At 40.5% G+C, this 23,760-nt stretch overlaps 1 protein-coding gene across 1 annotated transcript in view; it reads left to right on the plus strand.

Moving 5' to 3' along the window:
• celsr1a (cadherin EGF LAG seven-pass G-type receptor 1a) overlaps positions 1 to 23,760 on the plus strand; it is a 97,930-nt gene that overhangs the window by 70,922 nt on the left and 3,248 nt on the right. Inside the window, exons 10-33 of the mRNA XM_063501242.1 lie at positions 2,703 to 2,869; positions 2,994 to 3,179; positions 3,263 to 3,376; positions 3,469 to 3,643; positions 3,790 to 3,931; positions 5,573 to 5,693; positions 5,854 to 6,037; positions 7,244 to 7,345; positions 8,963 to 9,057; positions 9,204 to 9,413; positions 9,594 to 9,777; positions 9,868 to 10,011; positions 10,091 to 10,274; positions 10,412 to 10,579; positions 10,686 to 10,812; positions 10,909 to 11,109; positions 15,257 to 15,431; positions 15,996 to 16,108; positions 17,061 to 17,140; positions 17,250 to 17,376; positions 17,508 to 17,633; positions 18,971 to 19,098; positions 22,011 to 22,111; positions 22,226 to 22,366. Of these exons, the coding sequence (XP_063357312.1) occupies positions 2,703 to 2,869; positions 2,994 to 3,179; positions 3,263 to 3,376; positions 3,469 to 3,643; positions 3,790 to 3,931; positions 5,573 to 5,693; positions 5,854 to 6,037; positions 7,244 to 7,345; positions 8,963 to 9,057; positions 9,204 to 9,413; positions 9,594 to 9,777; positions 9,868 to 10,011; positions 10,091 to 10,274; positions 10,412 to 10,579; positions 10,686 to 10,812; positions 10,909 to 11,109; positions 15,257 to 15,431; positions 15,996 to 16,108; positions 17,061 to 17,140; positions 17,250 to 17,376; positions 17,508 to 17,633; positions 18,971 to 19,098; positions 22,011 to 22,111; positions 22,226 to 22,366 (3,495 nt within the window). The remainder of the gene's footprint in view (positions 1 to 2,702; positions 2,870 to 2,993; positions 3,180 to 3,262; positions 3,377 to 3,468; positions 3,644 to 3,789; positions 3,932 to 5,572; positions 5,694 to 5,853; positions 6,038 to 7,243; positions 7,346 to 8,962; positions 9,058 to 9,203; positions 9,414 to 9,593; positions 9,778 to 9,867; positions 10,012 to 10,090; positions 10,275 to 10,411; positions 10,580 to 10,685; positions 10,813 to 10,908; positions 11,110 to 15,256; positions 15,432 to 15,995; positions 16,109 to 17,060; positions 17,141 to 17,249; positions 17,377 to 17,507; positions 17,634 to 18,970; positions 19,099 to 22,010; positions 22,112 to 22,225; positions 22,367 to 23,760) is intronic.

Raw genomic sequence — 23,760 nt, forward strand, 5'->3', positions numbered from 1 at the left:
GTTGACACATTTGGTTTGAGGCTTCACACACTTCGCTGCCACATGAGAAACGAGAGATTTTGTTGCTGTGGAGCCAAAATCGTCAAGACTAGACTGACACAAAGAGACAGAATCTCCCTGGTAGTCACCCACTTGGCTTGGTTTTGTTTGATTCTGATACCAACTACTAGACTTTGCTGTTTGTGTGTGTGTGTATTTTTTAAGAAATTTAACCCGTCCCTAGACCTGCTTCAATTGCTCTAATGTGCCTTCGCTATCATTCCACAGACTGTATGTAAAAGATGGAGGTAGCAATTGCAATGACTTCTGCAGTCAGAGGTGATCATATTTGGATTACAAGTGCAATGCACAGACAGAAAATGCCCCAGATACATAGATAGATGTTTTTTGTTCTAAAAGGCTGATGGGGTATTATCGTTTGAGAATGCAATAACTGGAGAACGAGGTGTCATAGGAGCTTCAAATTGATACCGTCCCCGACCAAAAGGTCAGAGTAAGTTTTCTGAAAAAAAAACCACATAAAAAACATAAACATAAAACACAAATCGCCTTCTCAGCTTGCGACAAGTTGAGAAGGCAATGTAGGTGTCTACTAGGAGGCTGATGAGTAGCACTGTGGTTGCCATTGTTTTTGCCAGTTTCTTTTTAGTATTCATAATACAGTATATTTTGTGTATTTTAATTTTTCTCAATATATTTTATTCATGTCCAAACTGGCCAGCACCAGGTAGACCTAAAGGACATGGTATTTCAGCATACTGTGTCCGTCTGTATGCTAACAGTGACAATAAACAGTCTTGAGTCCACAGCATAATGATCATAATAAGAATCTGTATGGAGAATATGAATGGGATTTTTACTTCTGGAACCTCACTATTTTTTGTCAGATAAATATGAAAAAAGAAACCATCAAGAAGTCCATTTCAGCAACTCATATTAGCTGAGGTGTTATCTTTATCTCTAGCTTTTATCTGGTTCTCTTAATGTTGCCCAGCTACCAACACCGCTTGTGACTCCAGACATGAAGCTGTCCAGACTAAAATATCTTAATGTATTTAAACTCTACTACTGTAAGTGTTTTAGGACTGAAGTCAATTCTGATCAGTACTCATGGTCCGTAGAGGCTAACTTTTTCTGTGACATTTCAGCTAGCATCATTAAGTCAAACTCTGGGTTAGCCTACATAACACTTTTAGAACTAATTAGCATGGATTAGCATGCTAACAGATGCATGCTAATTATTTTTTTTATTTTAGTTCTGTTAACATCGCAACATGCTTTCATTTCACTTAGACCACCGTCATGGCATGGCTGTAGACTATTTCTGGCTTATCTTACGGTGGCCCTGAGAGGCCAAACGGACTGTAATTTAAGAAAACACCAGCAATAAAAAAAACACTGCAAAAGCACACAAAACAAAACGGAAATAGGAAAAACGAAAATGGAAATAGGAAAAAAGAAAACAGAAATAGAAATAGAAAAAAAACAGATTTCCAAAAGCACAAGGGAAGTGTTTCTGGAGAGACAGTAACCCGACGGACCAGTTGCAGGAAACGAAATATACTAGGTAAGTGTGTTTTAATCTCATGATTCATATAATACTGATGACGGATTTTTAGGCTAATAGTTAGGCTAACACACTTACCTCTCATCTTTTCTTTCCTCATAAAACCGATAGATTCTCCACTTCTTTTAAGTGTCTCCCAGTGCAATTCTTAGCATATTTTGGTTCCTGCAACTGGTCCGTCGGGTTATTGTCTCCCCAGAAACACTTCCCTTGTGCTTTTGGAAATTTGTGTTTTCCTATTTCCGTTTACATTTTTCCCATTTCCGTTTTCATTTTTCCTATTTCTGTTGTGTTTTGTGGTCTTTTGCAGCGTTTTTCTTATTGCTGGTGTTTTTTTAAGTTGCAGTCCGTTTGGCCTCTCAGGGCCACCGTATTATCTACTAAGAGGGTTTTTTAGTTCACGGAGGACTAAGCTTCAGCAAAGGAGACTAAAGTCACAATAGTTACCTGCTACCATGAACAAATAAATGCTTTGTCTCGTAATTACAGCTTTTGCGTGAGTGTATCTGTGAATGCTTCAGTTGAAGTATGTAGCCCGGGGACCAGAGAACATGGTATAGCTGAGGATTACACAGGTGGAAACACTGTGTGCCCTACTGAGATTGACCCTCAGGAGAGAAGACAGCTCGAGGACATTGTTTGCTTACTCAGCATCAAATTAGAGCTTAGACAAAAACTCACATCTGTAGGAGTTTAATTAGACTTTAAGAATTCTTTTTAACTATGCTCATGGAAGAATTTTTTTGGGAAGTAATCTTTTATTTTCCAGAATAAAGTAGTAATTATATCACATGCTGGAACGTAAATGCTGGAAAAAACTCATCGTTTGAACACTGCAACCAAAATATAGAAGTAAAAGAACTAAAGCAACTACATGTTTTAAATGACATCTAAAAATAGACAAATACACAAATAAGAAGAAAAGGTGTAAAGCTAAAAAGAACCCAAAAAACTACAGAAAAGTCATTGCTACTATTTACCTATGGTTGCTATGTACAGCCACAGAAAATGTTTTCTTATGCTTAATGCTGCGTTGATTCATATGTAGTTCCTACAGTTCTCATCTGACTTTTAAACACATTTATGTCAAACACTAATGAGTTTGTGCGTACGACCTGATTGTCGTCCCTCCCAGTGATGCTATCACCTCAGTTCTTTGGCGGAGAGGCACTGGTGTCTTGGAGCAACCCGGACATCACTGTCGCTGTTCCCTGGTATATTGGCCTAATGTTCCGCACCCGGCGTCCTGCTGGCACCCTGATGCAGGTCAATGCTGGGCCTTCCTCTACCATCAACCTCATGGTAAGAAGCATTGTTGGAAAAATTGTCACCCTCAGCAGTTTGCAATTTAAGCTTGTATACAGGTTCTAGACTAACTCTAAAATGAGTGGGAAGTTCTCAGTTTCTGCACCCCCCCTCTTTCCAGGTGAGTGAGCAGCGGGTCCATATGGAAGTGTTGCTGAGGCACCAGTTGGTGGCATCGCTGAGCTTTCCTCAAGTGCGTGTCAATGACGGGGAGTGGCACCACTTGCTGATTGAACTGAAAAGCATCAAAGATGGCAAGGAAATCAAATACATGGCAGCTGTCTCTCTGGACTACGGCATGTACGAGGTACAGGGCGTCTTACTTTATAGATGATAAAGGTAGTCAAGAAAGGTTGTATTATTTTTAATTATTGTCTTATTTTTAAGCAGAAGTCAGTCGAGATCGGCAATGACCTCCCAGGCCTCAAGCTGCAAACTCTTCATGTTGGGGGTTTGCCCGGGGAGAGAAACAATGTCATCAAAGGATTTGTTGGCTGCATACAGGTGGGTGGGCGTGCGCTTTGAATGTCGCATTTTATTTCTTCTTCAACCTTCTTTACTGATCGTCTCCCTCATGAATGTGTGCTATCCATTAGGGTGTGCGTATGGGTGAGACATCCAACAACGTGGCCAATGTGAACATGGCTCAGGGACTGAAGATCCGTGTGGAAAACGGCTGTGATCTGGCTGACCCGTGCGACTCCAACATCTGCCCAGAGAATAGCCAGTGCATTGACGACTGGAGCACACACACCTGTGCTTGCGACCCAGGTAAGGCGCACAAGCAAAAAAACCATACATAGGTTGGTCGAGAGAGCTCAACACGTTGCCTCTTAAGAAAGGTGTGTGAACGTAAACGTCTGTATTTCACGCCTTTAGGCTTGAATTCAGTTCTTGTTTGTCTGCCTTTCCTGCAGGCTACTTTGGGAAAGAGTGCGTGGACGCTTGTAAGCTCAACCCCTGTGAGCACGTTTCCACGTGTGTCCGCAAACCAAGCTCCTCCCACGGCTACACCTGCGAATGTGGACAAAATTACTACGGCCAGTACTGTGAAAACAAGTAAGGTTTCTTTCTGAGGGCAAGCAGGGAGAAGGGTTTTCTTGTACAACACCACATGTACAACTTGTATAACGCCACTGGAGCAATGCAGTGATATTTGAATGGTAGCTTTGACGATAGGCACCAGGTCTGATACTTTCATTGACTCTGGTGAATTGAGATGGTAATAAAATGTTAATAACATGGAATCAATTTGCTAGCAGACTGAAAGCAGACCTGTGTGCGAGACACAATATCCAGATGTTATAAACAAACCAGACTAAAAATGGATATTGCCTCCCACAAAGACAAAGCTCATTAATCCTCTTTGGTTCACTGAGGTTTCTTTCTCTTTCTGTATTGTTGCCAGTCCTTCAGGGGAATTTTATTAGTCGGTAATCCGAGCCTGACAGTGTGTGTATGGGTGCCTGAGAGTGAGAGAGGGACAGATCAGCCATTTATTTGGGAATTAGTCGAGCAGTGGTGTAAGCATTTCTGCAAAGTAGCCAGCCCTGATCGAGAATCACTCATTTCCCTGTGAACCCTGTCCCCTATGACACGCATCACTTCCTGTCTTAAGCAGGATGTGGGATTCCCCCTGAATGCTTGACTGCTTCTCTACAGGTGTTTAGTCTTTGCTTCCCTCATCCTGCCGCTCGTCCTCTGTCGGATCGCATTGCACCAGCAGAGATCCCATCTCGAGGAAGAAAAAGAAAGTCCGTGTGTGTCTGAGTGACTGGCTTAAAAGTGTAGAGGAAGTTTACTGTAGATCCGTTTATTTGGTGATAAACTGAAGAGATAATTGACTGTTTGTTGGATTTTCAGTGCTGATACCGAGTCAGGAGCGTGTCACAACCAGATCACGCAGTGCATGGCTTTTTAGAAAAGCTACTTTCAGCCACACCCTGGTCACAGGGGTCACCATAGCAGGTAGATTTACATGTTTGATTTGGAAGCGTTTTATAGCAGATGCTCTTCCTGATGCAACCCCAAAGGGGATTTGTGTCTTTAACTGGAATCAGACTGGTACCAGATCTCGACCTGTCCCAGTACAGGAAGGTCTGGAGCTGGCTCTCTGTTTAAAAAGTCTCTGATCCTATGAGTATTCTCCAGTAGCTTGGATGGAGCCGGGGAGGAGACTCTGTCAATCCTAGTACCACTGAAGGCGTGGTTGCCGAGGGTGCCCTCTGGTCAAGCCCCGCCCCTCACCCTTTGAATAATGTTACAATAATACACAGGTTTTCGCCTTTAGTGTTTCACAAGGGTTAAAAAGGGAATGTCCACAATTTAGACTTTTTGACTACAGTATATTTTATTAAAGTTTAGCCGGAGCAAAGCAAAAGTCAAATCAAATAATAATAATCACATAATCAAATCACTTGAATTATACTTATCAAGTTAACCTGCTCTGAGCTAATGCTGATCTTGAGAGGAAAGAGGTTGAGGAGAGAAGGGCACGCCCTGGCCACGACACCCTTATCTCTGTTCCGTGTAGATAGGGGTGTGAAGCTATTCCGCAAACACAGCAAACTTGATTTTTTTCTTTTCGTACCTGCCGTTGACATCTTCTACTTATTTTGATAAATAAAATCACTTTTGCATTGTAATTGTACTTTGCAGTTTGCGTTTGATTTTGACATCTACTGTTGTCTTTAATGGCAGAGTGGAAGAGAAATGTCACGAGGGTTGGTGGGGCAGTCCCATGTGTGGACCGTGTAACTGTGACACAAGCAGAGGATTTCATAAAAACTGCAACAAGACCACCGGGGAGTGCCGCTGCAAGGTAAATACGTGCATAATAAGAGAGATTTTACAAATATTACGGTGTTTCTTCTTGAAGGAGGTTTTTAGTTCATATTAGCTGCAAATTCATGTAATATTTAAAGTCTCAAAGTCTCCTCCCTGCTCAGTGATGGGTGTCTTCTCTCCCAAACCTCCTGCAGGATAATCACTATCGTCCAGAGGGAGAGGACGCTTGTTACCCCTGCGACTGTTTCCCTATAGGCTCTGAGTCTCGAACCTGCGACCCCATCACTGGGCAGTGTCCCTGCAAGGGAGGAGTTATCGGTCGTCAGTGCAACCAGTGCGATAATCCCTTTGCTGAAGTCACTCCCACTGGATGCGAAGGTATGTGAAAGAAATATTTGAGAAGGTAGAAATATCATTGATTAATTAGCCTTTATAAAAGAGTACACTTCAGCTTCTGTGAATAAGGATTAAAAATTAATAAGTCAGGATGCAATATAGATAGACATTTATTGAGTCCCATAGAAGCCCATGAATAATTAACTGTGTATGAAAAGGAACGCCATGAAGGTCAGGTCAGAATAACTAAAGGGGACAGTAATAAAAGGTCATTTCAAAAGTCGGGTGCATTCTAACTCTAGCTGTTCTCGGTTCACAAACTGGGTCCGGATCCTTCAACAAAGCGTCAAAAAGAGACAAATGGTGTCGCTCACATCTGCTGGTGCTGCAGTCGAGCTAACTTTGCATCTTTGTCACCACCCAGTCATGCAGAAGAGGCAAGTCTGGCTCAGTGGCTAACTTGGCACCGGGACTGCACACACACAATACAGTAGAGATGAACAGAAGACAAAGCCGCAAAGTCCCCCAACAGAAAATGAATGTCAGTGTGCTTACTGTTTGACCTAATAGGAAGCCTTTTGGAGGCTGAGAACGTGCTTGGACTTTTAAAGGACATGAAACCCTAATCTATTGTCTGAGTATTGTTGTTTAGCCAAAATGCTGGAGTGGATTTAGTGCGTTTTTTCAGATTCATAAGACTCACTAAGATGTAGCTACCTTTAATAGACCTCATGCCACAATATCTGTTCTGGACTAAACACAGCTTCACAGTTAATTTGGTTTCAAAAATGACCTTCAACCACTCCTTATTTTAATTATTCTTATTGTATTGAATGGAGAAGCTTGGAGTAAGTACACTGGCTAAGTTATGTATCATAGCTTGTGCAAGCTTGCAGGTCCAAATCTGGTTTGTCCTGGCTGTCAAATACGCTGACATGAATTATGTCTTGCAGCTTGTGCAACAGCTCTGCAGGATTAATTTGGTTGAATTTCTGTGTGTTTTTCCGTCTGGCTGTTTTATAAGGTGGTTAAAACGGATCAGCCGGGTCGCATTTTAAAGCGGAAAAATGGCGGACGTTTGCCTTTTAAAGCGATGCTTTTTTTGTTTTGTTTTGTTTTTTTAGCTAATTGAACCTCAGTTTGTCATTTGTCTTTAGCAGGCCCAGTTTAAGCATCATACCACGTGCAATGTAAAAAGTAATTACTGTGTTTCAAGACTGTTCTTAAGCCTTACCCTCCTGTCCACAGTGGTGTATGAGGGCTGCCCAAAGGCCTTTGATTCTGGCATCTGGTGGCCCAAGACAAAATTTGGACGCCCTGCTGCTATGAAATGTCCCGAAGGATCTTTTGGTGAGTACTTTTAACTGCACACTGTCTTTCACTCTGCAAGGCTTAACAACACATGAATAAAGCACCCTGATTGGTTCATGAGTCCAGAGGAGCTTTTTAACCAGCCAATCATGTGGCGGTTTGTGTGTAAAGGTACGTCAGGTACATTAAGAGCTGACGGCGATACCATTCCTCTTGCTCACTGTGTGTATGAGAAAGGTGAGCTCAAGAGTCGAGGTCAGTGACCTGTCCCAGTAAAACGTTGCCTCTTTCCTGGTTACTCCCTTGGTAACTGCAGTCACCATGGTGCCCTTTTTGTTGTCTCCCAGCACTCAATAGGGAATTTATTTGTGAGCATTGCTCAGTGCCCTCCTTTAGCTCCAAGTGGTAGGCATTTCTCCCTTTACAACAGTGAGACTTTCCCTGTAAAGACTTGGTGTAGTTTTACATTTAAGCACTGAGACAGGAAAGAATGGCCTTACATTCATCAGGTATTTAACTGCTGCACATCTTCAGAACAGTTCTGCTCAGATTGGAGTTTTTTGTTGTGCACAATGTGCCTTTTTTAAAATTTGTATCCTTACTATACTACTACTAGTACTTACTAGCCCAGTCAAATCTTTCTTAACTAACAAAATCAAAAAATAACTAAGAAATAAATTTCTGAAAATTTGCTGTTCAAAAATGAATGTTATAATTAGTTGTGATCATTAATGTGTTTTAAATTATTTAAAATATATAAAGTGTGACATTTTAAATGTATATGTTCTGTATAATTTTCCCTTTGTGTTGCTATGTTTGTTTTCCCCATTTTTTTAAATTTCATTTATTTAAATATTGAATATTTTATTTATTCTTCATATAAGTGAGGAGGCTGTTATTCAAAGTCTATTGGGAAGTCAGTTTGTCCCTGTTATCTGATTGGTTACCATACAAAATAGTTGCCTCCAGCTAATCTATTAAAAGATACAAACAAATTAAAATTAGAAACAAATATTGAATAATTAAATACAAAATGAAAAAAGCAAAACAGGACTATATAATTATATAAGTATATATCATAAAAATAGTTTTTTATGTAGCATTTTATACATTCAATAATGTCTATGATTTTTTAATATTACCTTTGATGCATTTACTGGCATATACATTTATCCATGTAATTGTGTTTTTTTTGTTTTGGTTTTATAATGTTGTCAGTTTTGTTCCTCCGTACAAACAGATAACATGCAGTTCATATCTAATTTCATGTGAAACAAAAGTATTTTAAGATAATAAAACTGTTTGAGGCAACAATAAAAAGTTGTTAAGTAGTTAAGATAAGAAATACGTTATTTAAAAAACATACATAGACAAACACGTAATAAAACATAAATCTCTAAAGTATGCGAGAAAATATGTGATCATAGTAGAACAGTCAAATTTTCTGACATGATTGCACTTACACTTTTTGCCCCTTTTTGCAAATTTTTACCTCAATGCAAAATCTCTAATTGTGTAACTGCACAAATGCATAATTTTAATGCTATAGAACAGAATTTCCTCACAGTGTTTTCTTCTCTCTTCATGTCTTGGAAACAGTTGTGAGGAAATTGATTTCCGTGTCCTCTGTTTTTTATGTTATTTGTTCTTTTCCAGGCACTGCCATCCGCCACTGTAGTGATGAGAAGGGCTGGCTGGCACCTGAGCTCTTCAACTGCACCACCGTCGCCTTCACACATCTGAAAAAACTGGTGAATAAAAGACAGAAATAAGCATGAAAGCAGACAGGGGCTTTTATTAGACTGAACCTGTGACGTTTCGTCAAACCCGAGGAGCTTTTCCCTACCTTGACCTGCCCGTTCTCCCTCTCTTTGCATCCTCCACTCTCTTCTTCTAGAATGACGATCTCCGCCGCAACAGTTCAAGGATGGACAGCGAACGCTCCAAGACCATTGTGCGTTTGCTTCAAAGCGCCACCAACAACACGTCACATTACTACGGTAATGACGTGAAGATGGCCGCCCAGCTTCTGAATTATGTTCTGCAGTACGAAAGCCGCCAGGCCGGGTTTGATCTCACCGCCATGAAGGATGCAGAGTTTAATGAGGTAGCCTTATGCACTTTATTATTATAAAAATATATATGATGTGAGCACTGGGAACATTGGTGGCATGCTGCCCTCCACTGGTTGATGCTCACTGGGTGAACAACTTTATCCATTTCTGCTTTTATTTGTATATATAAATTCCTTTTCCAATCATAGCTTGGCAATTTGTGTTTTTTCCAGAACTTGGTGCGAGCAGGCAGCGCCATACTGGATCCCAACACCAAGGACCACTGGGACCAAATCCAAAGGACAGAGAGCGGGACCGCACATTTGCTCCGCAACTTTGAGGACTACGCGAACACGCTGGCACAGAATGTCCGGAAAACCTACCTGAAGCCCTTCACCATCGTCACTGAAAACATGAGTGAGTCTCCAAACTATAATTGAATTGTGCTTCAGCTGCAGGAAAAAAAATGATAACACAAGTTATCATGTCTACTCCTGTTTATTTCAGTTCTAACTGTGGACTACTTGGATGTGTCGAACCCAGAGAGGGCAACATTTCCTCGCTTCCGGGAAATCCAGGAGGCCTACCCCAAAGAGCTCGGTTCCTCTGTCCGCTTCCCACAGTTTAATATCGGTACTCAGGGAAACAAAGGTGGGAACGATGCCTCAATCAGACCTCAATCAAATTTTTTCTGCTTTTAAAGCTTCATCTTCTTTCTTTCTGACATCAGCAGAGCCCACTCCTGCCCCTCCAGCTCAGACAGAAGCTGTCCTCGAAGAGGAGCACACAGTTTCAGACAGGAAACGCCGCCATCTCGAGCCACCTGCCCCACTGCCTGTTGCTGTGGTGATAGTGTACAAGTCGCTGGGAAAGCTCCTTCCAGAAAGATACGACGCAGACCGCAGGAGTCTGAGGTAAACTATGGCTGACCTCTGTGAAAGCCATCTACTGCTATTGTGCTTAACTTCTTGCTCAGAACGCACAAGTGGTGAACACCAGAAGGTGCAGAGAAAACTTTATGCGAATGTTAGTGTACAATGTGTATTTCCAGAGTCCCCAACCGTCCGGTGATCAACACAGCCATCGTGAGCGCCACGATCCACAGCGAAGGTGAGCCTCTTCCTACCGTCCTGGACCCCCCGGTCATCTTGGAGTACACCCTGCTGGAGACAGAGGAGCGAACCAAACCCGTCTGCGTGTTCTGGGACCACTCAGTCGGGTGAGTTAAATTTGAAATACATTGTAGTTAAATGCATTGTTTTCACATGGCTTTAAATGTATACATTACTGGTCTCTCCTGTGCTTGTGTTCCTTGGCGTGTTTAGGAGCGGAGGCACAGGCGGCTGGTCCTCTAAAGGCTGCGAGGTGCTCAACAGGAACAACACCCACATTAGCTGTCAGTGTAACCACATGACCAGTTTTGCTGTGTTGATGGACATTTCCAAAAGAGAGGTAGCGCTTAAAACTTATCTCATTTCAGCTTTGTTTTAAAACACCTAGTGGTTGTTACTGATCACCAACTCGCTGTCTTGGAACTGCTCTCACCAGCACGGCGATGTCCTGCCTCTGAAGATCGTCACGTACACCACAGTCTCCGTGTCCCTGTTTCTCCTCCTGATCACCTTCATCCTGCTGTGCCTCTTGCGCAGGCTCCGTACCAACCTCCACGCCATCCACAGGAACCTGGTGGCAGCGCTCTTCTTCTCCGAGCTTGTCTTCCTCCTGGGCATCAACCAGACTGACAATGTGGTAAGTGCATTTTTTTTTACCTGCAAAGTGTTTTTTATCCTGCACGGTTATTCCCAGCCTTCTTTGTCAGATGTCCTGTAGCTCTGTCATATGAGCTTCCTAAGTCATATGAATATTTCTTCATCAACAATAATCTTTCTCCTAATTGAAGCGAATTATGACAATGATTAGATTCTAGTAGCTCTGCTGGGTTTGTAGTACTTCAGTTTCTTAGAGGTGGACATTTTAGCTAGCAGTGTTTATTAAATTACCATTACCATTGAAAAGTTATTGACTAGCAACAGTTTTTCAAATTCTTCATTCATTACTAAGCGGTGAGTTGAACAATATAAATGTCGGTGACCGTTAGATTGTGTAAGAACGACGTACTTTGAACATAAAATGTGAATCAAACACAAACAAAAGACATAACATTGGTGGACGATACAGTTGAAAATCAAAAGACTTTCAAAAACACATAGATGATATTTAATTGCTGCATGTGTGATGGTGTTTGTGCATATATGTGCTGACCATCGTGATAGTAACATTATTATTATCGATCACTTTTAGCTAACTTTTAGCTCTTAGCTAGCCATGTAAAACATTGACTTTTAGCTAGCTATGCAAACTGTTTGTAGATCACATTCACATTTTGTCATAGTGTATGCATCCCCCTGTTAGCCATCTTTTTAGCTAATAAAGTGTTTGTTTGCTGTTATTAAATCAAAGGGCATTATGGGCTAGCTCTGCTTAAAAATTTTGGTAAAAAATGACCTCTGCCACAGAATTCTTGCTGAAGTTGACCTGGATTTTGCAGGAATCCATGACTTCAACTAGAACAGTTGAGAATTTAAATATAAGTTAAATTAATGTGTGCAGTATTCTCAGATTCATGTTTTCCTCTTCAGACATATTTGATTCATTCAAGAAATACAAAGATATTAACGTGCCAGAATTAAATCTGTCTTGTATTTAGCATTATTTGGGCAGCTGTTCCATTTAACTGCAGTATGTAATGGTGTGTGGCTCCATAGTGTAGGCTGGTTTAGTTCCAGCTGTAGATTTAAATCCCCTACGAGGTTGCGTCATGAATGGGATCCAGTGTAACACACCTGAACATGTGGATTGTTTGCTGTAGTGACACCTTTTGACAAGATAGCAGCTTAAATGATCATATATTTAATGTGAAATAATCTCAAAATACCATTGCTATATAAATTAACAAACATTCCTCTATATTCCTAAGATCAAAATCAGCTTTGATGATGGGCTTTTTCTTCTTTCCTGCAGAGCGTCATCTGCATTGCCCTCTGTTACCCACATCTGGAAATCTTTGATCAGTAGCAAACTTTTGAGATTAAGAGTTAATACATATTTGAAAATGTCTCTGTGTAGTGTTTTACAGCATGCTGGACTGCAGGTTCTAGCTTGTGAATGATGCACTGTCAGATTAGAACTGATCTTTTCACTCAGGAGTGTAGCTGCTCCTCTCTACTGCCCATCACAGCAGCTGCACGATCAGTTACAAAGCCAACAAACCATGCGTGTAATTTCTTTACAGGTTCCCTTCATACATGCAGGATTTGGCAGACAGCACCCCCAAATACACAGCTGCAATTTAACAGCTTAAAAGAAGAAACTGCACAACCACTTTTGTAGGGAATACTTCAGTATTCCTTACAAAAGTGGGTTGGTTGAAACACAGTAGGAATATTTCTAGGATTAGACTCTTGACACCCTGAATCTGGGTCAGTTCGCTTTTAGTTAATTGTAGTTTCCATTATGAAAGATCGATAAATAATAATAAACTACTGGTGGAGAAATTACACCATGATTAAATTCTAATCGTTACCATATAAAGCAATATAGAGTACACATGCACATAGTCTAAAAACCACATGAGTGGTGTGGGGCATCTGAGATGCGGGATAAAGAGCTTTTTTTCTGGTGTTTACTTCATTAGTGTATCAGAGCTTCCATGAAGCCTACCATATTTGTTTTTCCTGCAGGCAGCCCTCTAACGCTGGGTTGACAAGAGCATTAAAAGACTTAATGGGCCAAGACCTACCTGAGAGTCTTTCTTTATCTGACAGATTATGTGTTGTGATTGTCGACTAATGACTGTAATAGTCAGGAATGTGCTATTTACCAAACTGCTTTTCCAATATAACCTTGTGTTATATTGTGTTATATGTTAGTGAGCTGCCATTGCTGGATAAATGTTATGTGAGGATGTAGTCTACCTTAATTGAGTTAAAAGCCTTTGTTAGTCACTGATATGGCTAGTAACTACTCTCAGTTCCATATACATACAGTAAAGGATCAAAAGGTATCGGATATCTTTGAAGTCTGTTGACACACTCATACACAAACCTCTGTGGGCCAGTAGTGGAGACGTGCTGTGACTGGTACCTGTCTCTAAAAGCTGGCCTCAGGGTGGTAGGTCCTGGCAAGGGTTTTCCCAAAACAGCTTTAGTTTTTACTTGATAAAAATCTCAAATGTCTGTGGTACAGACAACACCATTAATCTCTTAATTGACAAGTAGAAGAAATGAGGTTTAAAAAGGGAGATATAAGGATACATTTAAAGGTGTACTTTTTTGCCCTTTAGCCAAGAGTTAGAGAAGATCATTGCCATACTTATCTCTGTGTGCTGGTTTGTGTAACAACCTGAATCACAGCGATCCTAGCTCAGCCTATAAGTAGCAACTCAAAAGGACAACTAGCACCTTAAAGCTTAACCCTTGTAAGTACAACATGTTAAAGGTGAATGAGTCAGCTTTACGTAGTCTGGTTAAACCAGATGTTTTAACCCAAGGCATCGGGAGATGCACTGTCAGTCCTGTAACTCCATGGAGGGTTGTAACTACCACCCCCAGCTGTCAAACAGATATACATGTGCTTCTGAAAAATACTTGCAGTGGTAATGAATCGGGGATGAAAGCAAAGCCTGTTCAAGAGGCATAGCCCTGGTGGTTGTGCTTTATTTATGACTATCTCACACCTCATCATTCACATGACAGAAGATGTCAAATCAGCCTTGTATTTCAAGGTTAGGTCCCATAAATGAATCCTACAACGAGTGATTCAGCAGCCCCTTCACATTTCAATAAACCTACTATAAATCTAAAAGAAAAGGATATCTGCAGATGTCAAAATAAACACACACACATATGTACTGCTGAGCTTACAGTTGGATTTGACTGACAGAACCGGCTCGAGTATCGGTATTCATTGCTAACTGCCCTTTTCTCAACTGCGGTTACCCTAAAGTACAAATGTGCACATGCACCACAGCGAAAGAGAAGCAAGTAAGTTTACAGGCGCCAGATGAGTTGTGGGAGTTTTGTCTTTAGTCTTGTACAAATGTTCTGACTCACCATGTTTTGACTGGGATGAGGTGGTAAACGCACATGCTGCTTTATCTTTATGGAGTATTGTTTTGTGGAGTGGAAGCCAAGTCTGCAAGGAGATGCTTAAAAGAGAAAGTTTAATCTCTTTGGGGTTTATTTTTTTTTGCATCTCTTTGATTTGGTAAGCGCTTGCTAGTGTGCGTGCAAAGTTTAGGTGTGTGTGTAGGTAAACGTGCATCAGAGCAGTGGAATGCTGTCGGTGTGTGCCCAGGGCCATCTCCCGGGATGATTTATAACGCTGTCAAAGTAGTTTCTCCCTCTTCTTCTCTGATCTCCACAGCAATACAAAACATTAGTAAAATACACCGTATCTCAGCATTCACTGACACACACCATTCTTTACTGTAGCACCAGACAGCACAAAATGGGAGGAGGGGAGATACAGGAATGTGGGGACAGTTTGAATCATTGCCGTGTTACGTAAAGAAGTTGTGACATAAAAACGTTTACTGTCAGTTCACGAATTTATCACTTTTTTTGACAAATTGAATAGTTTATTGACAAGGCTTTCAAGATTTTAAAAAAATATTCATTCAGAGTTTCCTGGAGTCGGATGGTTTATTTCCAGGTTGTCTGCTGAATATCCAAAGATGATCAAACAGAAAATTGTCTTATTTTGAAAGGCTGGCTGATTCCTGCACTGATATATAGATATATAGATTTAATGGTACTGCTGAACCAAAGTGGCCGATACTGTGCTGTACCTAAAGATCTGGCGCTCTCTTCTTTTCTCCCATCCTACAAACTCGCAGTTTGTGTGCACCGTGATCGCCATCCTCCTCCATTACTTCTACATGTGCACCTTTGCCTGGATGTTCGTGGAGGGGCTGCATATCTACCGCATGCTGACCGAGCTGCGGAACATCAACTACGGTCACATGAGGTTCTACTACGCCATGGGCTGGGGCATACCGGCTATCATCACTGGTGAGTTACACTCACACACGTTCGCCAGGACAAGCAACAGTGCGATAGGAGATGGCAGGTTGTCGGGAGAATCGTGTCATGACTCGTCTTTTCTAAAAAGGCTATGATCCCCGTGGGAAGATCGCTGAATGAGACAGCAGGAGAAACAATGAAAAAGAGATGGTTGTTACTTAGATGCTCACAGTGTGTCAAAATTAGAAAAAAAGAAGGGCGTAAATATAATTTATATATAATTTAAACAATTTGTGTCATGTTTATTTGTTTTCCTTCTGTCTGATTCCTCCTTTTAGTGCCACTCTTGTGTCACTTTTATAAAATTTGATGAACACTTACCAGATGCTGTGTGATGTAGTGATTTCGTCAGCACTGGATGCTAGGATTATGTTTTTGGAAGAGACAAATAGAGATATAAAATATATACGAAGGTCCAAATGTGACAAAATTAGTGAGCGATTATGATGTTTAACTGAAAAAAAGAATCCAAAATATTTTAATAATATAAAGTCAGACTGATTTGATCAAAATGTTATTTCTCCACTGTGTTTTCATTGTGTTTGTGTGTAGGTTTGGCAGTTGGCCTCGATCCTCAGGGTTATGGAAATCCAGATTTTTGTTGGCTTTCTGTCCATGACACACTCATCTGGAGCTTTGCAGGGCCCATCTTTGTAGTCGTCCTGGTATGTCCAATATCTCTTTTAACCCTTTAAGACCGGTTGGAGTGGGGACGCCCCGTTTTGCATATCAAACCGGAGGAGTTGTACTTACATCTTATACCATTAGTTTGTCCTAGGTCACGGTTTCCTTCCACATATATTCCAGAAACATGCTTTGCCGATCCGATCAGCTGTTCATAACACTTCCTACGTTGGAATAGACACCAGCGTGAACTATCGCATGTCCGCCATTACCTGCCCGAAACCGGAAGTGACATATTTTAAGCGGAAAATGTTGTTTTTTCCTTCAGAACCTTATAAGCCTATACTGGTGTTTTTAAAAGTCAAGTTTGACTTCATGCTTTTTTGTAACGTTTCTGGGATGCTTAGAACTCAAATTGCACTGCTGGGAATAGTTTATTTTGATGCACATGCTGTGTTTTTGCAAATTTGCATTATAATATTTATTTTTGTTTTTCCTGCAGTATATAAAAATTGGTGCATCTCAAAAATAAAACTATGAAGACATTCAAAGTAAATTTCCTGTGGCTGGAAACTATTTCATGCAACTTTTTTGTATTTACAGTTTTGAGGGATAAACCTCAACTAGAAATATATGTAAAAAAAAAAAACAACCCCAAAAAACTATTTTCAATTTTCTTTGTAGTTTATTGCACTTTTTTGCAATTTATGTAGTTACTATGGACTTAATGCATACATATTATTAAAATTTGGGCTATAACAGTTGTACTGATGTATAGCAACTTGAAATGCTCCCCAAAATGGCACTACAGCATGTAAAAATATATATAAGATAAGCTCTGGCGGACTTGGCTCTATGGTAGGTCTTAAAGGGTTAATAATAAAAGACGCTAATTATGTCTCAATCAGCAGTTGACTAAAAAGAGCTTTTCATATATTTATTTATTTATATTCATATTAGTTAAAATTCTCCATATTTTCCTTCCCCTTACAGGTGAACATAGTGATCTTTGTTCTCGCTGCCAAGGCTTCCTGTGGTCGGAGACAGAAGGCTGTAGAGAAGTCAGGAGCTATGTAGGTTCCCACATCACATTTGCCATTTCACATACATCAAACGATCCAGTTGCTACCTTGAGTTTGGCTTTTTATACCATTGTTAAAACATTTATGTTTCCCAACGCAGTCCTGCCCTACGTATGGCCTTCCTCCTCCTGGTGCTCATCAGTGCCACCTGGCTGCTCGGTCTAATGGCAGTCAACAGCAATGTAATGACTTTCCATTACCTGTTTGCTGTCTTGAGCTGCTTGCAGGTATCTGCTAACCCCACACCGAGCTCTGGATGCACAGATAATCCACACACACTTTTGAAAACAATTCACATTTGATTATTTACTCTCCTCAGCAATACATACATACATACGTTCTTCTGCTTTTTTTTCAGGGAGTCTTCATTTTCTTGTTCCATGTGGTCTTCAACAAAGAGGTGAGGAAAAACCTCAAGAACATCTTCAAAGGAAAGAAGAGCATACAAGACGAGTCCAGCACCACAAGGGGCTCTTTGCTAACAGTAAGTGAACAAACATATACTTTATATACATGCATATAGTAGGGATGGGAATCGAGAACCGGTTCTTGTGGAAAACCGGTTTGCAGTTAGTATGCCTGCCTACTGATCGCACCTATCAGTTGCACTCACACTACAATCAGCTGATTTCAGTTCAGGTGTCAGAGGAGGAAAAAAGCGACACAGTATAGAGCAGGGGTGTCCAACTCCAGGCCTCAAGGGCCGGTGTCCTGCAGGTTTTAGATATCACCCTGGGTCAACACACCTGAATCAAATTATTAGTTCATAACCAGGCCTCTGGTGAACTTCAAGACATGTTGAGGAGGTAATTTAGCCATTTAAATCAGCTGTGTAGGATCAAGGACACATCTAAAAACTGCAGGACACCGGCCCTCGAGGCCTTGAGTTGGACAAGCCTGGTCTAGAGCGTGGATGTGGACATTTCTTTTATTTTTGTTGCACTAAAGGAAAAAAAATGGTAAAAGGGAAAACTGCATCCAGGACAGAAACAACCGCATAATGCTGCTAACACAACTTTGGTTCTTTATAAGCATCTGCCGACAGCATGCTGATGCTAAGCTAGCCAAGAACTTAGAGCGAAAGCTGAGTGAATCGCGACCCCAGCAGCCAGACCCTTAACTTCAACAGGTAACAACGAGATGAGCAGTTAGGCTGCTCCCTTTCTGCCTGTTCACGTTTCTAAAGCAGTATCACTATGGAGATCGCTCTTTTGTGCTGGTTTACATCTTGGCTTCGTGCAGTCAGCTTTTTATTAGCGATGTGTGTCCTCATAAGGGATTTGTGTTGGTGTGTGCAGCTGTAGCCTCAGACTATGAGACTATGTTTCAGCTATTATACTGACTAACATGAAAGTAATGTAACAAGTAGTATAACAAATTACTTTTTCCTGGGAGTAATTAAGTAACGTACTGCATTACTTTTAAGAAAAGTGTTCTGTGTAATATGTGTAATAATTACTTTTTTAAGTAATGACTCCAACAAAGAGGGGAAACACCTCAACAAACATTCACAAACATTCAAACCACAGCATGCAATTCATTTGAATGAATGTAATTTCTTTATTGCTCCTTAGCAAAGGTGGTTCCTCTCAAAACGGCGCCAATGAGAATCGATAAGTGATATCAATAATGGAATCGCTGAATTCTTCTCAATCCCCATCCCTATACATATATATTGATACATTTAAATATGTATCTTTAAGCTTTCATCAAGTTATTAAACATTGTTTCTTATTTCTTTATATGCTCTTTTGTTTAATTTGCTTTTCGGTCACATAGCTCTTGTTTAAAATATAACCTTTGTTATTCCTCCATCTTCAGCGCTCTCTCAACTGCAACAACATGTACACAGAGGACGGCGCAGTGTACCGTTCAGGCATTGGCGAGTCTACCGTCTCACTGGACAGGTCAGCCAAGAGCCGCAGTAGCTACCTGGCTTACACACTCAGGTACAACACGCTGACTGACTGCATGGCTTTTTGCACTCTGCTGTGTGATGAGCGTGTCTTGGCATTCCTTTCAAATTTCTTTCTTTGGTGCCCTTTTTGCATGTCTGAGATGCAGAAGTCTCACGCTGACTAACACACCTTACTGCATCTCACACACACACACACACACACACACACGCACGCTGCATAAGTATACACACGCCCTGTCCACCCTTATTCTCCAAAGGTATCTTGTTTCTTACACCACATGCATTCTGCCACATATTGGCACCTTCTGCATGAAAATTATACTGACATTTGCCAATGCATGGCGCATGGCCTGTTTGCAAAAAACTAAATGCACACAAATAGACATATATTCCTCCATATTACTGTGTTATTATATGAGATGATTAGATTCTACTATTGCTTATGTGAATTTGATGTGATACATTTTTTATAGTGCAGTAAACTTATGCTATGTATGTTTATTGCTTTAGCAGCAAATGCAGTAATTTCATGGTAATGAGACAGATTTAAAAGTGTTGAACATTCATATGATTTTCTTGTGCTTTTAACAAAAATGTAATGAAATATTACAACTTTCATGATGGCGGTTGTAGGATTAGGTAGAATTGTTTTGCAAAGCATTAGTTTTATCCTCAGTGTTGTGAAAAAGTATTTGCATCCTTTCTAACCCGAGTAAATACAAAATGCAGTTTTCAAATGATGAGTGGATTTATTAAGGGAAATAAGCCAAACCTAATAAAAGACATAATGATTTAAAAACTGCATTTTGTGTTTACTCGAGTTATCTTTGTCTGATATTAAAATTTGTTTGATCTAAAACATAAGCATGACAAATATGCAAAAGATTAGACTTAAATCTTTTTTCACACCACTGTAGGTGCTACCAAAATGTGTAAAGCTTTCTTTTCTATTGTACTTCACGTTAGTTTTTAGCACAGAGCAGACAGAGTCCATGTGCTTTAGAGTTTATATATAAGGAGCCCATTCTCACTTCAGAGGTGTAATATACCGACGATTTGTTGATTTCCATGAGAACGCAAAAGACGACTTTCCGCGTTCCTATGCTACGCGCCGGATTGTGGATGAAATCCCGTAGAACGACGGTCCCGTGGTAATAGACGTTCCAGCCATGTATTCCAGCCCTAACCCTAACCTTATCCCTAACCTTAACCACCACTTTAATGACGTTAGATAGTGTTTTACAAAGTGATCGAAGTAAAATAAATTTACATGTGTAGATTCATTCCAAACGGTTCTCATGTTTCGTCATTTTTCCAATCTCGTAATATGGGGATGTGTTGTGTGCCCAGAAGCGTAATATACCGAAGATTTGTCACCTAGCACTTTGGGAGTGAGAACATGTTGGTATATGATGATAAAGACTGAAATTCAAACTGAAATCAACTCAGATTATTATAATTTAAGGGAAAATTTTGAATGAAATTTAATCTCAAAATTTAACAGTCACGGTGTTCTTGCGAACTCCATTAGTTTTACATATGTTGCTAAAGTAACACCGTTTTAGCTACTAAAATTTTAGCTTGGTATTTCTCATAATGTTGCAACTAAATACATGTGTTATTGCAATGTTCTGCAGTTGAAATTTGCTGGAAATTATTGGACTTCAAACTGAACTTACTAAAGCAATAACATGAATACAACCAAATTTCCCCTTGTGGGACAATTAAAGGATTATTCTATTCTATTCTATTCTATTCTATTCTATGAATACATTACAATAATAATTATATAGCTTTTTGGTCCAAGCTAGCTACAGACTACTAGAATGTTTGATCTTGAGCAGTACAGCTAAATCAGTAAAGCTAAGTCTGACTGTGTGACAGGTGTGTTCTTGATACATCTATAAAAGTTGACTTTGAAAGATGAATCTGCGCCAAAATATAGATGTTTGTCATCTTAAGCTGATCTCCCCTCTTCTACAAGCTGTATCTGTTCAGTGTTCACTGACATGCTTTCATTACAGTAGGCTTGTGTTTCATATACCTGGTGTTTTTAAGCGCTTTACAGTATCACACTTTGGTCTGACTGTACGCCTAGCCCGTAAAGCTGTCATCTGGGTAATAAGAGCTGACTCTAAGGTCAATAAGAGTAGTAACGCTGGGGAGGAGAAGAAATGTGGCGAGCTGTCTGTAGGTGAGGCGTAGAAAGAAGCAGATAAGAGAGCAAAATGTGGGGGAAATATAAAGAGAGGAAGAGGAGAAAAATAAGGGAGAGATGTGGAAAGAAAAAAGCAGAAACGAAGGGGTGATGGGATTATACCTGTTGAGGTAGGAATGTAATATAGACATGCATACCTCTTCCCTGGAGCTGTTGGCACGTCTTCAGCTGCTTCCAGAAGCTTCTCTTAGATCAGCCATCAGACAGGTCAGAGTCTCTAGTAGCAGTTTTTGCCCTCCAGCCAAGTTCTCATTCCAACCTGGAATAAACGGCTTCAGACAGAGAGGGCAGGAGAGGAGAAAAAAACATAACCCATTTGTCATTTTGATCCATTAAATGATTACTAGACATGCTAAAATTCTGAATTCTTGCAATAATTATACCACGACCAGTAACTGATGAAGAGAGGGTAAACCTGTATTAGATTTTTTCAGTATTAATGATCAAGCTGGGACTTTCTGACATTAGACAAACAGGAGCACACACAAACTAAATGTCATATTCGCTTTGTCTGTGTCAAGGCAATCAACAGTACCAGATGTTTTGTAATGAGAGATGTCTGCTGTATCAGCTGTTAAACATCAGTTGTGTAAAACCACAAGTTGGGGCTTGAATTAACTTCCAGCAATGATGTACTTCCCCTCTGTGTCTCCTCTAAATCTACACCTCTATTCATCTGCTCCTGTTTCTCTCTTGCCTGCCTATGCCGTCCTTGGTTTTTCTAGGGAGGAGTCTGGTCAGAAGCCCAGTGGCTCTTCAGGAACAGCTAAAGGCCACACGGACTTGGATGGACCTCTGTTCCATAGAAATGGCACCAAAGGAGATGGTAAGCTTTTTATATTGAATTGCATTTCCAATGTTTCATTTCCAAGTCTATTTTACTGATATACTGTATTTGTTGTTGTTCACTGGTCTGTTTCGCCATCATTTCTTCAATTAGACTCTGACTCAGACAGCGAGCTTTCAGTAGATGAACACAGCTCCTCCTATGCCTCCTCCCACTCCTCCGACAGCGAGGATGATGATATTGATGTCAAGCCAAAGTGGAACAACGAGAGGCCCCTTCACAGCACTCCAAAAGGTAAATGCATAAGTCTAAATAGAAGCCTTAAAGTTACAGCGTGTAGAATTCTCCCCACTACAGATTGCAGAAGATTCAGTAGATTGCAGATTACTGTCAGCTGAGTTCTGTTACATCGGCAATAAATTGGGAAATAAAAATTAGATGTGGTTAATTATATATTTTGCAGTAATACGTTTTTACCCCTTGTCACCTTAAAACCATCTGTAGTGTGCAAAGTAACTGTGTAGGCTGTCAGTAAGTCTACTGTTTACCTCAGCTATCAATGCAGGGTGAAAAGTGCCCACATTTATTTACTCTGAGCAAGACTGTAAAACTTTTTGAAAGGAGTCTGATATAAATCAGTGAAGTTCACTTTTGTCCAATGACAGTGATACTGAGGTGAGATTTTGAGGATTTTTGAGCAACTTTTCTGTTGGTAAGCGCTGCTGTTAGCCTCTGTTAGCTCCTCTTAGCCTCTGTTAGCTGCTGTTAGCTGGCACTTGTGAAACTCTCTTTGAAGTACATATAACTTGGACACAAATAAGCTTGCGTATTTTATGACATTTTATGAGAACTAGTTTGCTTTCACTTTAATAATATATATTTATGAGCATTCTTCATTGTTATAGGAGGGCAAACCCAAAAGTAAGGTATCCTATTATTTTAGAAATACAAACAACTGTTTATTTTCCATAATATTTACATAATTTTAAAGTTTAAAGACTTGTTTGTTTTTCTGCATAATGGCCATTTCGGTCTATAAATTTCTGTAGACTCTGTGACAGTTATGCAATGCCCATGTCATACACGCTCGCCGCTGCCGCAGAATCACCTTCCGGACAAATGTTCTTTCAACTTTGGGAACAGGTCGTACTCACTGGGTGCGAAGTCTGGACTGTAGGGTGGGTGGGTGCATGGGTGATGAAGTTCCAACCAAAGTTTTGCAGGAGAGCGACATTTTGAGCAAACTGTCGCATGGTGTCGTGGAGAATGCTTACGCACAGTGCGCATCTGTGTTTTGGGACCAAAAGGTGGTATTGTTGGTTGACTTTCTGCCTGTTGGGACCACAATACATGCTGACAGGTACTGGGAAATACTGGGAAAAACTCAGAAGGGCATTTCAGAACCGGAGAAGAGGAATGCTGAGCAAGGGCGTAAGCATTCTCCACGACACCGCGCGTCCAGACGTTGCCTGTCAAACTGTCGCTCTCCTGCAAAACTTTGGTTGGAACTTCATCAACCAGTCCGGACTTCGCACCCAGTGAGTACGACCTGTTCCCAAAGTTGAAAGAACATTTGTCCGGAAGGTGATTCTGTGGTGGCGGCAAGCGTTTACAAAAATGCATTTCCCGAAATAGCAATTCAAGCTTTAAAATAAGGTAAATATTATGGAAAATAAATAGTTGTTTGT

This window comes from Pelmatolapia mariae, linkage group LG17 (genome assembly GCF_036321145.2).
Source record: "Pelmatolapia mariae isolate MD_Pm_ZW linkage group LG17, Pm_UMD_F_2, whole genome shotgun sequence".
Classification (NCBI taxonomy): domain Eukaryota; kingdom Metazoa; phylum Chordata; class Actinopteri; order Cichliformes; family Cichlidae; genus Pelmatolapia; species Pelmatolapia mariae.